The sequence below is a fragment of the Juglans microcarpa x Juglans regia genome, chromosome 8D (assembly GCF_004785595.1).
Source record: "Juglans microcarpa x Juglans regia isolate MS1-56 chromosome 8D, Jm3101_v1.0, whole genome shotgun sequence".
NCBI lineage: Eukaryota > Viridiplantae > Streptophyta > Magnoliopsida > Fagales > Juglandaceae > Juglans > Juglans microcarpa x Juglans regia.
This window is the reverse complement of record NC_054608.1, coordinates 20,114,362-20,133,472: the sequence shown is the minus strand read 5'-3', so window position 1 is coordinate 20,133,472 and position 19,111 is coordinate 20,114,362. Positions and strand designations below refer to the sequence as shown.

General features: G+C 35.1%; 1 protein-coding gene across 3 annotated transcripts; it reads left to right on the top strand.

Moving 5' to 3' along the window:
* The first annotated feature begins 4,230 nt into the window (after window positions 1-4,230).
* LOC121243275 (disease resistance protein RUN1-like) lies at window positions 4,231-8,666 on the top strand. Of its 3 annotated transcripts, none has more exons than XM_041141368.1 (5): window positions 4,231-4,814; window positions 5,237-6,341; window positions 6,488-6,769; window positions 7,880-7,986; window positions 8,101-8,666. In XM_041141368.1, the coding sequence occupies exons 1-5, from the start codon at window positions 4,303-4,305 to the stop codon at window positions 8,549-8,551; spliced, it is 2,457 nt and encodes an 818-aa protein (XP_040997302.1). In that variant the 5' UTR covers window positions 4,231-4,302; the 3' UTR covers window positions 8,552-8,666. The 3 variants fall into 3 exon arrangements, with proteins under 3 accessions (XP_040997302.1, XP_040997303.1, XP_040997301.1); XM_041141369.1 differs by having other exon boundaries at window positions 7,880-7,946; window positions 8,101-8,225; XM_041141367.1 differs by having other exon boundaries at window positions 7,880-8,666.
* Window positions 8,667-19,111: the final 10,445 nt, after the last annotated feature.

Sequence of the window (19,111 nt, the reverse complement as noted above, 5' to 3'; positions counted from 1 at the left end):
ATCGTGGCACATATTACTACCTCTAACCCCTTGTCAAGCGATGGTGTACACAAACATCTTAAAATTTCCACAAGTTCTGGCATGTGGACGAAAAGAGTTTTGCATCTATGCCCACGAGGGGATGGGCTACTACACGTTCTAGCAGGTTTGTATGCATCTTTATTATTTTTATTATTATTATTATTATTATTGTTGTTGTTGTTGTTGTTGTTATAATTATAATTATTATTATTGTTATTATTATTATAATTGTTAATGTTGCCAGCTAACATTCAAATGTCCTTAATTAGGGTAATGTTGTCTTTTACTGCTTTAGCTTATGGGACTTGAATCATCATATATTGTTAATTTGTTACTATTAGAACTGCAATTTCAGCCTGTCCAATGCCACTAGTTTATAGCTTAAACTGTTCTGGGAAAAAGAAAAAAAATGAAAGATTCAATAAGATCATGTTTGTCTGTCAAGTCACATAGGCCATGCGGTTTTAATCCTCAGCCTAAAACGACGTGGTTTTGATACTAAATTAACTTTTTAAAATCAAAATCGGGTACTAGATTTTAAACCTAGAACTCAGCTTCTATAACCATACTCCACCCTGGTTAGGTCGGATTGGATGTTCTGGTTTTTGGCTCAGGACAAACCCGTTCTGGAGGTTTCGGATCGAACTGAAAAAGACTTGACATAAATAAGCAGTCTTACTTATAAATATAAAATATATTATTAAAGCATGTTTTATATGCATGATGAACCGGCAACCACTTCTCTAGTTTAACAGGATGAATTATTTGATTACATCCATAAATATTCTTTTTTATTTAGTAACTCAACATTCAAACTTCAAAATATATCTTAAACTATTAAAAATATTTTAATGCATGTTGGCCTAAATGAGGGGAGTGTTAAAGTTTTTAGAACATTGACATTGATTTCATTAAAGTCATCTTCAAAATTTAATAAAAAATACATATTTTTCATAAATCTGAAATCTCTCTATCCATAACTCCACATTGGATTAACTATTGAATTCATTAAAAAAATAATATAATATTATTTTTTTACTAATAATATTTTTATTTTTTTTTTCAAATTTTACAATTACACTAACCATATGTACATTAATAATTTAATTTGATGCTTCAATTATTATTTCTCAACCAAATTTTTTCATCAATCTAATTACCCACATCATACTTCTGGTTATTGTTTACTATAATTATTGCTTGCCAAATTCAATGACTCTCATTCCATCACTATATGCCAAGTATTTGTTTACCTATTTTGGTACCTATACACAAAAAATAAAAAGACGGTTGTGGAATTAAACAAGAATAAAAAAATATATTTGGATTGTGAACAGTAGCACTCCAAATATGAAGGAAAATAGTGTTTTACTGTAGCTCAAAATTTCCAATTATCTTTTGGCTAATCTAATGTAGCTGTGTTTGGAAGAAATAAACTATACTTTGCATTTGATAAGGCTTTTGATCATGAGCCTAGTCAAATGCAAGTTTTGAATTAAATATTTTATATGTTGGCCTAAACGAGGGGATCAGTGCTAAGACAACTAGCATACCATAAATATAAAAGAATCATTGTTTTAAATTAAGTTATTTTAATAACTGAAAAAATGCCACGGTAGGTAATTCTTTGGCCGCAATATAGAGTCAAGACATTAAGGACAAGAAACGCCAAAGTAAGACCCTACCCAACAATTTCTTCTTATACGTACCCTTTTCTAACTTCATGTGATGGTGTGGGACATCCATATGCAATAATTATGGCCTTGACGAATACAATCTTGCCCACATTAGAGCAGTAAATGAACCAGTTTGTTCGATTGTCCGTTCGGTATCGTTCAGTTAAACTCGAATTGTACTAGACTCTTGAAAAAAGAAGCTCGTTTGTCAAAGTAGATATCCGTTCAATTAGTAAATGACACGTATTCGACAAAACTTCTACTAGACTCGACTAAGGCTCATTAAGGCCTGCTAGTTTATGCCCGAATCGACTTGTTAGTTTGACTCGATTAAAGCTCATTCATATATTGATAAATATATACATATATATATATATATTTATATGTATGAGCTAATAATCTAAGGATATCACTTTTATAATTAAATATATAACATGTAACCTAATTACTTATGCCTATATACTGAATATACTCCATAACTATATTTTATAATTTGTACAATAATTAATCGATAAAATTTAATAATTTCATATACTACTATGAGGTAACCATATATGAAATAGATATATGCTATCATATTATGTATATGTATTAAAAATTTATGTAAGCATATAACATATTGTTATTATGGATAAATATTAACTAGCTAAATATTAATTATTTATAAAATTTTAAAATATTATAATTCAATAGAGATTCTACTTGTTAGTTGTACAAATTCAATATTAGATTTGTTATTTATCTAATTTATTAATTATTAAATCTTATTAAAAAATAATAATAAGCAACTCGAGCAGAGCCGGGCTCGACTCGAGCTTCAATTGGAAGTTTAGCTTACCGAGTCGAGTTCGAACAAAGATTAAATATAAATCTCAAGCTCGAGTTTTTTGAGTCGAGTCTAGCTCGGCAAGCCAAAGACCAACTCGACTCGGCTCAATTACAGCTCTAACCCCAATTATGGTGTACAACTTGGAGGGTATGCTGAAATTAAAAAAGAAACAATTAGAAAGTTGGATTGCAAGTTCTTTTTTTTTTTTTTTTTTTAAAGAAATGGTAAAATAACAGCCAATTAATTAACAAGTTTCACATAATTTATTCATAAATATTAATATTTTTTAAAATTTTCGGAATTTTTCTTTAATTTTAAAGGGTTAGAACTTTAAAAATAATGAGAACATTGTGTGAAAATGGCATCTAAAGTTAGAAGAAGTTGCAAGGAAATTGCCAAGAAGTTACTTGATGCAGGACATGGATACAACCAACGTGGCAGCGGCTTCCTATGATTTTGGAACATGCAAGTAATCGGTGTGAAGATGGAGTTATCAAGCCTGAAGTTACAGCGTCAACTTTACCTTTAGAATTGTTTCTGTTTTCAGGATGATTTACGATTTGTTTTCAATTTATTATTTCCGTTTCTAAGTATTTCCTTTATCAATTGTCTGCTTTCCTTTTGTAACCTCCATAAATATTGGGCTATCATTGTAATGGAGGATGAAGTTTGGAATAAAAACGGACAGTGCTTTATTTTTTTTCTCTGCAATTCAGCGATAGTTTTTGGAAGACACAGTTCTTCCGCTATTCTCTATTTTTTCCGTAAGTTTAATTCCTCTGTTTTCGTATTGAACGACTTCCTCTACGCCATTACTGAACATCTTTCTTTGAATAATTTAACGCGGCATTGACTCAATTCATGACTTCACACGGCATTGACTTAACGCGGCATTTTTTTTTTTCCCCCTAATCAAGCATATTATAGATTAAAAAAGAGATATAGAGTTTAAGGAGGATCTATCCACTATCAATATATAGAAAATATCTAGGAATATTATCTAAGGGTAGGCTTTCAAAAGCATGATTAGTAGCTGTCCATTGCGTAACTGAGTGTGCACATCGATTTTGGATTCGATGTATCTTAGCAAATTTTCAATCTTGATGAAGATTGAATATGTGTTGAATGTCCTTGATAATAGTTGATATGTTCCAGAATGAATAGGTATCTGGACTTTCGATGGATGTAATTACTGATTGGGAATCCCCTTCAATTATCGCAAAGCATTGAGTTGAGGCCATATTGGCTGCTGGCAACGCTGCTTTTGCTTCTGCAATTAAAGGGATAGTAGTTTGTACCTTTTCCGTTATTATTTCCAGAATATCTCCATTGTGATTTGTTCGAATTGCTGAGACTACTGAAAATTGATCACGTACTGCTGCATCAAAAGAGAAACTTTGATAGTTTGGAAGAGGATATCATTTTTCTTCTTTGTTTTGTTGATCAACTTTTTCCTTCCACGCTTCTTTATAGCCTTCATAGATGCGCTTTATCTGAATGTTTGCCTCCTCAACTGATAGAGAAGTGTGATTATGAATAATGTCGTTTCTCTTTTTCCAAATAAAGTCTATCATTATAACGCGGCATTGACTTAACACGGCATCTTTCTCTTAAGTTGCCATGAAGAGACCATTAACTGATAGCTATGGTGTGAGAAAGCGGCATGGCCTGGAGTTGTCCTTTTAAAGGAGAGTCGATGATTTCCAACTCTCTACATCCAGTAAGTAGAGTGATCATTAGGCATTACATACACACGTACACTGACTAATTTATTCCATGGCCTTATCTACAATCTCTTCTAGTTCATCCTTTTCTTTAGACACCTCTCCATGGCGCTACGATGTGTTCTTGAGCTTTAGAGGAGAAGATACCCGTAATACTTTTACTGCCCATCTCTACCTTGCTTTGAATCGAAAGGGAATCCTCACCTACTTAGATGAGGAAAAGCTTAGACGAGGTGATGAAATTTCACCTGCACTCCTCCAAGCCATAGAAGATTCAAGGATTTTCATTATTGTACTTTCAAAAAATTATGCATCATCAACATGGTGTTTGGATGAGTTATTGAAGATGCTTGATCAAAGTAAAAAATCAAAGCAACAAAGGCTTCTACCTGTGTTTTACCATGTAGATCCATCTAATGTACGCAATCAAAAAGAGAGTTTTGGGGAAGCATTGGCTAAACATGCAGAGAAATTGAATGTAGATCACATGAAGTTGCAGCTGTGGAAGGCAGCCCTTCAAGAAGTTGCCAATTTGTCTGGATACCATCTGATCAGAAATGGCGGGTATTTCTAATTGCTTAATTAATTTGTGTTGTTCATTCATGATTTCCCCCCATTCTATCATATGTATAAATCACTAGTCTGTGACTCTGCATCTTGTATATATATGGGTTTTAATATGGAACTAAAACATTAATTTCTTTATAAGTTTATTGGAAATTAAAGCTGAATAAATTGAACTAATCACAACCTGAATGAAACTATATAAAAATCCAAGTTTTTGTTTGGCCTTTCTATGATCGCCAACTAGAGTACATGCAGAGATCGATCAACTCGTACGCTCTGCTTATGTTCCTTGTCTTTCTTATTTTAGTTTATTTTCTGGTTGTGGGAAAAAATTTATTTAGATTATGTTCCTTGTTTTCATGCAAAGAGCTGTATTCATTAATTAATCCTTTTTTCTAATTTATATTATATATAAATAGGAACGAATCAGAATTCATTGAAGAAATCGTTCAAGACATCTCAAGAATGGCAAATGATCATTTATATTTACATGTTGCCGAGCATCCCGTTGGATTAAAACCTCATGTAGAAGATGTCAGTTTGCTTTTAAGCATTGGAACGAAAGACATACGAATGATAGGAATTTTTGGAGTTGGGGGAATTGGTAAGACAACTCTAGTCAAAGCAATTTATAATTTGATTGCTTTTCGATTTGAAGCTAGTTGTTTTCTTCCAATTGATAGCGTCACTTGGAATCAAGTGAATCGTTTGGTCCAACTACAAGAGACACTTCTTTTTAACATTTTAGGAGAGTGTAGAAGTTTGAAGGTTGACAATATTGATACGGGAATCAGTAAGATAAAGCGTAGGCTTCACTCTAAAAGAGTTCTTCTAATTCTTGATGGTGTAGACCACTTGGATCAATTAAAAACATTAGCAGCAGCTCGTGATTGGTTTGGTAAAGGAAGTAGAATCATCATCACAACAAGAGATCAACACTTGTTGACTGCTCATGGAGTTGATTCAACATATGAGATGACGGGATTGAATCAAGATGATGCTTTTCAACTATTTTGTTGGCATGCTTTCAGAAGTGAGAAACCGGTTGACGGTTATGGAGAGTTTGTAGAACAGATCATAAATTATGCTGGGAGCCTTCCACTAGTTTTAACCGTGCTTGGTTCGGATTTATATGGCAGAACTAAAAAAGAGTGGGTAAGTGCAATGGATGAGTACAAGAAAATCCCTCACCAAGATATTCAAAAAATACTTCAAACAAGTTATGATAGATTAAGTGAAAACGAAAAGAATGTTTTTCTTGACATTGCATGTTTTTTCAATGGACAATGGCTTGATGATGTCATTATAAAGATACTAGATAGTTTTGGTTTTTTCCCAAACTCTTCGATCCCAAGACTTAGGGAGAAGTGTCTTATTTCGAAGTCCGATCGAAGATTGCAAATGCATGACTTGTTACGAGATATGGGTAGAGAAGTTGTTCGACAAGAATCGCTCAAAAATCCAGGAGCACGTAGCAGATTATTCTTTCATAAAGATGTTCGCAAAGTACTAGAGGAAGATATAGTAAGTCATGTCAAAATCTCTTTCAATTAAGCATTGTTTCAAATTTGGAACTTGCGACATATTATACGTGTGTGTACATAAATATATGCATAGTTTATTTTTTGATCTTGTTGGCACACTTAAACATGCATTGTCTTCCTATATAGGGAACATATAGAGTTGAAGCAATTGCTGTAGATCTTCCTGAAGGTGCTGATATCATCCGCTTGAGTCCCAAGGCCTTCAAGAATATGAAAAGACTCAGATTATTTAGATGCCGCAATGCACACTTTTCTGGCGAACCTAATTGTCTACCTAATTCAGTAAGTGTGCTTGATTGGCCTAACTGTCCTTTACAATCTATGCCATCTGAATTTCGTGGAGACGAACTCTTTATTCTACGCATGCCTGGTAGTCGCATTCAAGAGATACACTTGGAATATTTTAAGGTACAACTGTTAATATTTTCAATATTTCTTTCTTTAAACTTAGTTTGATTTTCTTTTCTTTTAACAGAATCTCACTATTATGAATTTCCGTGATTGTGATTTCTTAACGAAATTGTCGGATATTTCAAGTTGCCCAAATTTGAAGGAAATAGATCTTCTTTCTTGTAAAAATCTAGTTGAAGTTCATGATTCTGTTGGATTCCAGCTTGATAAGCTTGTTAAGTTGAATCTTGGTGGATGTTTCAATCTAAAGAGCTTTCCAAGGGGACTCCAATTGAGATCTCTGAGATTCCTTGATCTTAGTGATTGCTCAAGCCTTCAAAACTTTCCTGAAATAGAATGTGAAATGAAACATTTACAAGAAGTCCACTTAATGGGCACCTCAATAGAAGAATTGCCTTCATCTATTGGGTACCTCACTGGGCTTGCATATTTACTCCTAAGTCGCTCCATAAACCTTAAGCGTCTACCAAGTAGCTTTCATCAGTTGAGATCTCTACAGTATATTAGCCTCGACCATTGTCCAAATATTATAAGTTTTGGGATGGAGGAAGAGATGCATAATGGACAACCCACACCTTATGTAGTGTCTACAAGCTGGGAAAATGAAGCTTCATTGGATGCAGAATTATTCCCAGTGCCGCCTCCAACAAAATCAACCACTTCTCTTAAATTGTTTCTTATCAACTCTGGCCTATCAAAATCGAATTTCTTTGGGCCATTTAGTTGCTTTCGCAATCTGGAACTGGAAGTATTAGATCTGTCAGGTAGTGATATCGTAAGCATTCCAGCAAGCATCAAAACATTTGTTAGATTGTGGAGACTTCATTTGGATGATTGCAAGCAACTTCAAGAAATTATGGAATTTCCACCGAATCTAGAAGAGCTTTATGCTAATGGATGCATATCACTGGAAAGATTACCAGAAATATCAAACATATTTCATTTCCCACGGCTAAAATGGATTACGTTGACCAAATGCTATAGTAAGTCCCTATATATATATATAGTTCTCTTTTCCTTATATATCCATTTGGTGTATTGTGTGGCTAATCGATTTCTGTATTTGAATATGGTTGATATATATTTAATGATTTATTCATCCAACAGGCTAAGATGATATTTCCGGGAAATAAGATTCCAGATTGGTTCAGCCATTGCAAGGAGACTTCAAATGGTAGTCATCGGTGTGAATTTGATATTAAAGGGTCCCCACGGTATAATTTGGATGACATCATAGGAATTTCTTTTTGTGCTGTTATTGAACCCGTTGGGACTGAGCGTTTGACTGTTGACATCATGATAGGATCAACTAAACTCATAGGTGACAGATGTGTAGGAAAATTTAATGAAATGGATTCAGATCATGTATGGTTCGAGCACTTACGACCACGGATTGTAGAGCCAGTAGACAATGATCTGAGGATTATATTTGAAAGCGATCCAAATTTAGTGACCTTCAAATGTTGCGGAGTTCATCTGTCATACAAAAACCATGAACAGAATGTGAAAGATGATGAAAATGTTGATGTCCATTTGGACGCACCCATTGAAGATATTGGAAATTTAGCAAATCCAATGGATCATGGAAGTCAAATTTCAAAGAGGCGTCGTGTTGATTATGATGATGATGATCGCAACGTCATTGAATCCGACTTGTACCCACAACAAACGAAGCCAGCTTCAACCTTGGACATCAAACTTTTTCTGAGCACGCTGCCGCCAATTGATCCTACCTTTTTCCATAACCTTATGAAAAAGTATAAATTAAGTCGTGATTAAAAGTACATTTCCTATTATATATAATGTCCAGGTCTTTAATTTCCATTATATACCCATGTTTTTATCTATATATTAAATGAGTTGAATCTCTATTTCATTCCATTATTTTTCTCTACTCCAATTGCCTGAAAATAATTACGACGTTGGATTGCGCTTCATGTCACCTATAAGAATGTTTTTTCATTACGAAATCTATAAATTGATTCTATAAAAATATACATGACTTGATGTGAGACGCTAGATTTATTTTATAATAAAAATAGTTTTAAAATCTAACGTCGTACAACATCAAGACACATGATCATTTTGCAAATTTCTTTTTATAATATTTTTTTGTAAACCAAACATTTTTCTAAAAGATGACTCCAGTTTAAAAAGCATATTGGACGGTGTTTGAGATGAATGAAGTCATGTTTCCAAATAAAGATCGTACAATTAACATTGCTTTCACTGAACAATATCTCAAACTCATGAATTAAAGAGAACGTCATACCTGCAACTAACTCATAAAGACAGAACAATTAAGCACATGCATGCATCCAGATAAGTAAATAACCAGGTTTTATTGAAAATCAAGTTATAATTTGTGCGCGCCTTCGTTAAAATATTGTTCAACATTAAGATGAACATAAAAAATGACCTACGTGCTGGTATATATGTAGAGGTCCGCTTCTAAGCAGTCCGGCCGTTTATCTCTAATAAACAACCCTCCTACTAAAATCAGCCACGTCAGAATTTACACCAAAAGAAAAATAGTCGCAGCCACACAAGATCAGCCCTGCCCCTTTCACTCTCTTCTTCCCTGCCGTTCAAATCACACAAAACTGCCCTGTCCCTTTCAAATTCATCTCACCGAGACAAAAGCATCTCTTCCGTCAGATCTCTTCCGCTCGAGTTCATTGCCCGAGTTCGACCCCATGCGTGTAAGATCGAACCTCTGATCTCTCCCTCTTTCTCTCTCCTCCACAAGGATTTAAGAGCAAGACATGAGACACCAAATACTGCACAGTCAGCACCAGCACCTCTATCTCTCTCTTTCTCCTCCACGAGGATTTAAAAGCAAGGCATTATTGGACAATGCAAGAAACAAGACCGTGAAGACGCACCCGGAAATATCAGGCGGCGATCCGATGCGGCAGACAAAAATAAAGATGAAAGGGAAACACCAAAAGCCAGTAGTCATTCTAATCGAGTTTGGTGCGGTCACACGAAAATAAAGATGAAATGCGTACGTGTCCAAATACTATTGGTGGACTGTTTTTAGTGGGTTATAAGCCCAACCGGTCAGAAGCTTTTCTCATATACATATGATCATAACGTAGAGATTAAGTTAACAAATTGCAGTATATATTTGAGGACTAGAAAATACTTTTGATATAAGCTCATATCAAAATTATAAAAAGAATATATAATTTGAGGAAGTAAATTTAAATAATCTTGCACCCACCAAAAAACAAATTAATGGAAGGAATATATATATATATATCCACAAATTACCAGAAGTACTATATATATATATATATATATATATGGTTCATATCACTTATCTTCTCGAATAATATTAGGTACAAGTCATAAATAGAAAAGTCTCATGCAGATCCTTGGTAAAAATGTGAGTCACATTAAAAAATAATAATTTTTATTTTTTATTTTTTTACACTTTTTCAAAATGGGTTTACTTTTTTATAAAAGCGTGCGTGAGGTTTGTTTATCTGAGACGTGTATAAATTATTTCTCTTCTCTTTTTTTTAGTACAAGTGAGTAATGATCTTTACGAACACAATCATGGTCTTGGAGGGTATGCTAAAATTACAAAAGAAAATAAAAATCGCAGTCTCTTTCTTAATTTTACCAACTCTTATCCTTTTTAATATATTAATATAAGGTGGGATTGACTTTATTATATTTTGTTGAGTAAGGAAGTTGCCATAATTGATAGGTATGATGCATGGACTTGTCTTTTCTAAGGAGATCGAGTAGTGGATGTGCAGTGCAACTCTCTCTAGTAAGTAGTGGATGAGCAGTATAACTCTCACTACTTGTGGGATTGACATCAAGGACCATGCTATTGAGTCCCGTCTACGTGCAGTCCCCGATGCCCACGCAGACTTGAATATTTTGTCCCTAAAAGTATTTCAATTACAATAATGCCCTTCCATCAATGCTAATTTTTCCTCCGATTGTAGAAAGAAAGATCTTTTTGGTGTTTGGTTTACGTGCAGCGGACGATTTTGCAGAGCACAAAAGCAATGACGATTTTTTTTTTGGTAAGTGAAACAATGACGAGCTTGGTTGAAACCCAGATTTGAAACAATGATGAGTACTGTTTATGTGGGCCGGGTTTTTTCTCGGCCCAATTAGGAACCTAGAAAATTGGATTCCGGTTCCGGGTTCTGAACCAGATCAAAACGGATTCAAAATCTGGATTGCAAAACCTGGACCAACACGTACGAGTTAGGGACCTGGATACTGGGTTTAAACTCGGTACCCGGGTCTTTTTAGACAAAACCCCGTGTGACTGGCCCTACCCCCCCCACTCACTTTTCTCTCTCTCTCTAGTCTCTCGCTCTCTCTCTCTCGTTGCACTGCGGAAGAAGCATAAACCCAAGGTCCCCAGCTGCCGCAATCGTGATCCTGTCGCCGCATCTCTGTCTCTGTAGACCTTTGCCTCTAGGTCGTTCCGATACTCTCTCTCTCTCTCTCTCTCTCTCTCTCTCTCCCGAAGAATCCCTAGCCTCCCTCCCTCAATGCTGACAAAGAAACGCTAGCCTCCCTCCCTCAATGCTGACGAAGAAACCCTAGCCTACCTCCCTCAGTGCGAACGAAGAAACCCTAGCCTTCCCCCTCAGTGCCGATCGAAGAAACCCCGTCATCCTCGAGACCCCATCATCGTCGTTGCCGACTCGCCTCATCCTTGTGACCCAAGGTTTGTTCTCTGCAATTTGGGTCCGTTTTATTCTGATTTGGGTCTGTTTTATTACGATAAGAAAATGCTATCTGCTGATGTTTATTCTCACCTCGATCTCTCTCGCTTCTCACCCTCTCTATCTCGCATCGTCAGATACCTTGGAATGACGATGATGAAATGCTATGGCTTGTGTAGCTTTTGTTCAGGTAAGATCTGTGCTACGACATTCTGTGCTAGATCTGAGTTTTTTTTGTTATTTTGTTAAACATGGGTATATAGTATATGCTGTTAGTTTGATAGATCTGGGTTTTTTTTTTTTTTGTTATTTTGCTAGTAAAATGGCCTAGAGATTAGAACGTATTTCCGTTTGGTGGAAGTGTTGCTCTATCTCTCTCTCTCTGCTATCTGCGATGTCGAACAGTGGAAGTGCTTGAGCTTTCGATCCAAGAGATTAGAACGCATTTCCGTTTGGGTATGTTTTCTTTCTTCCCTTTGTTTTGTTCTCTCTTTGTTGATTTTGGGTTTTTTTCTTATGAGAATGTTTGAATGTTTGAGTAGTATTTTTATGGGTTAGATCTGTTTGAATGTTTGAGGAAAATTTAAGGGTTACATTTTTTAAAGCTTCATGTTTCCATCAAGCTGATTCATTGTCTTTGGTGAAGCAGCTAGTCCTCTAATCACGTTTCTATATTTAATTGTGAATATCTATTACAAGTTTCAACCTCATGCATTTATTTTTCTTGTTAAATATCCACTTTGAGGCCAACTTTGGGGATCAGCAACAATTTCTTCACAGTCATGGTACTGCACCAACTATTTGAACTATAGTTTGTATAAAAATACTTGAAAAAAAAGGTTTGAAATTGCATGCTTCAATGAAACAAAGTGGATGTGCATGCGTCAGGTTTTGTTGCATGCTTCAATGAAACAAAGTTGAGTACGTACTAGCACAAGTACTATTGTATTAAGCATTTTGATATTCATATTGTTAAGCGAGTGAGGACAAAGATAATGTGTAGCTTTTTTATAGTTGAGTACTACTCTGTTTTATGTTCTTGTTTATTAATTTTGCTAAGAGAAGTGGTTGTCTAGGGATATCTATTTGAATGAAAACTCTACAAAATATTTGTTAGTGTGGGTGTATTTGGAAAAAAAAAATAAGAATCCATTCTCATCTTAATCTTTAATTTATTAAGTGGAATTTGTCTTAATCCTTGTATATAATCATTGTTCAAAACTTTGTGTGTTTTGCATGATCTCAGTCAAATTACTTGAAGTTGCTATTTGGTGTAGAGATTAAATCATTGATAGACATGTTACTGATTTTGCAATTCATATATTGTAATTTTATATATTGTAATGTAATGTATAAATATCAAATAATGTAATACGTAATGGATTGCATTGTGATGCATGCATGAATGAATTTATACATTTAGTATTTAGAACACATTATCGGTCTCAACTTGACTTCTTTAAAAAAAAATTTAAAAAAATAAAGGCTTTTGAATAAAAAATAATTATGGTTTAAAACTTTTTGTGTTTTGCTAATTGAGCTTTTAGAACACAAATAAAACTTGACTTCTTAGAAAAAAATTTTAATAAAATAAAGGCTTTTACTAAAAAAAAAAAAAATCTGGGTACAACCCGGATTCACCCGGGTTCTAGCCCGGGTCTGATCCGGACCAATCCCAGGTTCCGGTCTGGGTATACTCGGCTTCCTAAGTCGGAATCCGGTGAACACCCCTAGGATGTGCAGTGCAACTCTCTCTAGTAAGCAGTGGTTGTGCAGTATAACTCTCACTACTTGTGGGATTGACATCAAGGATCATGCTACTGAGTCCCGTCTACGTACAATCCCCAATGCCCACGCAGGCTTGAATATTTTTTTCCCTAAAAGTATTTTCAATTACAATAATGCCCCTCCATCAATGCAAATTTTTCCCCCGATTGTAGAAAGAGAGATCTTTTAGGTGTTTGGTTTATGTGCAGTGGACGATTTTGCAGAGCACAAAAGCAATGACCATTTTTTTTTGGTAAGTGAAACAATGACGAGCTTAGTTTAGATAGAAACGCAGATTTGAGAAAAGGCTTTAGACAAAATCGGAGAAAAAAATAGTCTTCCCGGATAGATTTTTTCCTTTTTATGGTATGAGTGAGGGCGGAGAAAAAAATAGTCCTTCACCACCGTTGGCCTCTTCCACCATCGTTCATCTTGGTTGTAAATCTCCACGGTGGGTTATAGAGTTTCGACTGTTTCCACGGCATTCTCTATATTTCTCGCCCCCCCCCTCCCCCCCTCTTTTTATTTTTTTTTAATGTTCAGTAGATTCTCTCCACATGAATTGCTAGCTAGTGTTAGGAAAATCATACAACTCATCGATCCTTTTCTTTTCATTGCTACCATCTTGGTTAAATTATTTTCTTTTCCCGACAAAATTTAGCAAAAAAAAAGGGCTTTCATGTACTAATCAACAGACACTTTCTCTTTCAGATGGATCTCGTTGAGGTACGGGAGAATGAAATCTCACGCTGAAAAAGGGGGAAGGAATTGGCAGTGGTATGTGCTTCCTCGAAACGATGCATTTTTCCATTTAATGAAACACATCGTTTCATTAAACGGGGGTGTGCACATAGTCCTCACTCGGAGATTGCAAACAAAATTTATCTTATAGATATTGAAATTGGGCATTAAGAGAGAGCAGAAATCAGAAATCAGGTACCGAACGTTTTCGAAATTATATGGTATGTCCCGAATTCTGGCCCGGAATTTTCGGGTTGGTTAATTTTGTTCGGGTCGATTAAGTACTTAGGATATGCTAACAAAGCATGTCAATCGTGAATGTGTGACTGTAGTATGAACATTATAGATGAAGTTCAAGGATTAACAAAAGCATAAGGAAACAAACAATGAAAAAAAACTATTGTGAAAAGGATGACAGAAATGCAAAAGGTAACCAGAAGAATTAAACAAATATTTACATGAAACAAATTTAATGTGGTTCAATAACGTGCCTGCAGAATTGTAGAGGATCTTATTTTGTTAAGAAATCACAAAATACACTTTGGAACAAAATTCTACTATTCAAAATAGCTATATTGTTCATTAAGTACATATTTTAGGGGTGCTACCTGCCCCCTACGGGCGGGGTAGACCCCACTCCGCCCCGCATGGGCTGGGGGTATTTTTCAACCCCGCCCCCGGAGTACGGGGGTTGAGGACCCCGTCCCGGATAACAGGGTGCGGGTGGAGGGGGTCCTCCATCTACCCCCCCGCACCCTACTGGGCCAAAGGCCCAGAAACTGCTGAAATGGGCCGAAAATGGCCCAGAAATAGCTTCTGAGCCATTTTGGGCCCATAAAAATAAAAGTTTGTTTTTTTTTTCACAAAAAAAAAGAGTTCGAAAAAGAAAAAAAGTTACAAGAATAAAAATAATATATACACACACAATTTTATATAATTAAGACTCTAATGAAGTAGTACTACTACAAGTCTACTACCTAATAAACTAAAAAATAATAATAATAACTAAGTTATTACAAAAATAAAATGAAAAGTCTAAACAATTACAAAATTACAAAATCAAAAAGTGTCCAAGGGAAATTGTATCAACATTACAAAATTACAAATCAAATACATAATACGTACAACTGATTCAAATTTCAATATTCTAATAAATTAATAATCTAAAAAAAGAGGCGAGCTGTTTGGGTCTTTGACTGTGACATTTAGGGCGGTCGGATGGGCAGTCTTTTTCTCCTTGAGCACATATTCATATTGCAGTAGAGGTAGACATTCTCTGAGTCGTCTCAGGTGTTGCTACAACAATCAATACTAAAATTAATACTGATGAAATTGAAATGAATATAAATAAATCAAAATAATAAGATAAAAACAACAATAACCAGATGGTCCAGATCTAGACTGATCATCACCCTATTCGTCGGTCTCTTTAAAATCTAAGACATCCAGAACATAAACATCTTTTCCCATCGTCCAACTCTGTGTGCATATCAATGCCTCCACAGTTGTATGAGACAATGAACTAGGGAAATGATCCAATATGCGCCCTCCGGTACTAAAGGTAGATTCCGAGGCAACAGTGCTAATTGGGATGGCCAACATACAACGGGCAATCTCAGAGAGGATGGGATATTTCTTTGATGCTGCTTTCCACCATCCTAATATGTCAAAATCATCATCATCTTGAATAAGATCCCTTGACAAATAATTATCTAACTCTGAAACCACCTTCGTAGATTGATAGACTAGTGTGGGATTATGTGCGAGGGTCTTAGTCCATGCTTGATCATGCGCAAGTCCCAAACCATATAACATGCCTGAAATTTTTAAACGGGGATCAAGAATAACAGCCACATATAACAAAATATTTAGTCTAGTCAAATCTCCCCAATACCTGTCATATTTGACCCTCATGGTCAATGTCATCCCCATCATCCTTATATTGGAACCCCTACACATATCGTCTAATTCTTCTTTCACCCTATATATTTGTTGACAAAATTCATGGAATGTAGGGTATAAAGAAGCAGATAACTTCAACGTGACATCGTAAAAAAGCTTGAGAAAATCAACAAAAGTAGCAACTACCTCCCAATCATCATCATTAGGCTTTCCTAAAACCCCGTACTCATCAAAGTATTTGACATATTGAATGTCTTCATCACCCAGTAATTGAAAGGCTGCCTTATATTCTTGGGTTGCTTCCAACATCAAGAAAGTTGAGTTCCATCTGGTAGGAACATCAGTACAAAGACCATTCTTTGATGTTATGCCCACACTTTTGCAGCAATCTTGAATTTCTCCAATCTATATGGAGAAGACCTCACAAATTTCACAGCCAGTCTAACTCCTGCAACCGAGTCATTGACATCTGTCAACCCTTCAGTCACAATTAGATTCAAGATATGTGAAGAACATCTAACATGCAAATATTTACCACCCAAGAATGTCTTATTTGTCTCTCTAAGATAAGTCTTCAGATATCCCATGGCGACGTCATTAGACGAGGCATTGTCAACCGAAACTGTCAAAACCCGTGCCAACCCCCACTCCTTTATTGAGGCCTCTAAGGCCTTCCCAATCGTCTCACCTTTGTGATCAGTTATTTAACAAAACTTAATAATCTTTTTATGAAGAATCCAATTAGAATCAATGAAATAAATAGTCAAAGACATATAATTAAAATTTTGGACAGAAGTCCAAGTATCGGTAGTGAGGCAAACTACCAAACCCGCCAATTGGCATCTCAACACATCTTTATCTTTCCAGTACATCTTTTTAATATACTTTGCCACAGTGTAGCGAGAAGGAAGCATAAATCTAGGTTCCAATTCTTGGACAAATTCTTGGAACCCTCTCTCATCCACAAACTGAAAAGGTAGCTCATCTATGATAACCATACGAACTAACTTCTACACTCATCAGCATTATACTTTGTATACCCCTTCAACGTTGGAACCCCCACTACTCTCATCCGCCATTTTTTTTAGTCCAATTTATAGTCTAGATTGACTGTTCTCCAGTAAGGAAATTAATATTGGACTCTTCTTGCACTGTTTTTCTGGATAGACCTTTAACTGGGATGTATCATATTTTCTATAATGACATCCATATATTTTTCCACAATAATTACATTTAGCTTGGGGGTTATTGGGGTCACCACCCTCTAGTTTGATAAAATGAGACCAAACTACGGAAACATGTTTCTTGCTTTGTGTGGACTTAGGGGCAGGGCAAGGTGTATTTCCACTCCCTGGGATTTGAATAGGGTTAGGTGCTGGGGCAGGGGTACTGGTAGGGGCATGGGTATTGCTAGGGATAGGAGAGCTATCAGTGAAATCCCTTTGAGAAGACATTCCTGATTCCACAACATAATAAAAAATTATAAAATCAATCAACACACGACATAAGAAAATCATAATAATACACCACACATGAAAAAATAAGGCAAAGTGCAAAGCCAACACAATTTAGGGTTTCGGATTGAAACCTCTAAATTGAAAATTTCATTTGAAACCCCTTAATTGAATTAAGGGGTTTCAATTTTATATATATTTATATATATATATATTTATATATACTAGTAGTAATAAAACGTCCAAGGGACGTTTGCCTAGTTCGGTCAAACAAATTTTTTACAAAAATAGTATGATTTTTACAAGAAAATTTGATTAATAAATAATTTAATGCATAGAAACAAAAACAAAATTTGATACAAGTTTACAAAATAAAATACCATACATGCCTAATGTCTACTCTGTTTGATACAAGTTTCCAAAATAAAGTGATACACATCATATATGAACCATAGCTTAATACATAATTCTGCATGTTGCGTACTTTTCTGCCTGAGTTATTGATAGAATATTGAATTTTTTTATACCGTTGCTTGAGTTGATCTATATCTGCACCAAGTTGAATCATCCGATCTTTTTGGGAAGTTTGTGTTGCAATATTCACATCTTCTGATTTCCAAAGAACAAATAACACTATTTTGAAAAATCACATCATCTTCTGATTTCCACAACAATAACATCTCAGATTTGAAATTTGAAATAATAACGAATCTAATATGTGAAGATGTGTTGCGATGAATAGGGAAAAAAAGCAACAGAATCAACATTCAATCATTTATGTACAGACTCACAATAGAAGAAAAAAAAAGAAATAAATCTGCAGATTAGAACATCTTCTCTTCAAACATATGAAGATCTGTTAAGATCTATACAGCACAGGAAATCGGGTCTACACCAACTTCAAAAAAAAATTAATCCACTCTGATTTGTATGTAGAAGACAAACAAAATAGAAATCAAAGAAATAAAACCACTTAAAAAAAAATACATCTACAGAAAAAGATAAAACAAATAAAAGAGGTTGTCTACATGCTTTCATGGAATATGAACTTCTCTTTGCTTCCATATTTAAACTTAAATATGAATTTTCCCATGCTTTGGAACAACTATTGGAAACAAACAATATTAACTAAGGAAAAAAATAGAAATAAATCTGCACATCTCAGAAACAGACAATATTAACATCTCAGACAATAACATCTCAGATTTGAAAACATGCAGGTCTTTTCTTACTTTCTAATAGAGAGCCCGTTTGAAAACATGCAAATTCAGTAGGTTCCAGACATTGGCAACGACACCCCTGGAAAGAGAATGGTTTGCTTGTTCTATAGCCATGCGATGTGAATCAAGAACTTTAGCATCACTGAATAGCTCCTTGAGCACTTTCTCAAGCTCTACTTTTCCAGAAACCTGCATGGTCACAACAAAAGACCCTCAGCTATAAGTTTAATATAGTTCCTAAAGGAAAAACTTAAAAAAAAGTCATGTATCATAATGGTTCAAAAGTCCTTTTAGAAGTCCTTAATACGCTCTTACAAGACCTTTAAATTTGGATTATCTACTTGACTGACCTTTCTTATTATAATTTTAGCAGAAAGAAGCCCCACGAGATTCAGCTTAAATTTTGGCTGGACATAAGCACCTTCAACCTATATGGCTCAAAGTGAGTTAATTCATGGCTTTTGTAAGAGTTGACCGAAGTAGGGAATTTGTCACTTTTCAACTGCTACTAATCTACAACACTAATCAACTGAGGAGCAACCCATGAGGAAT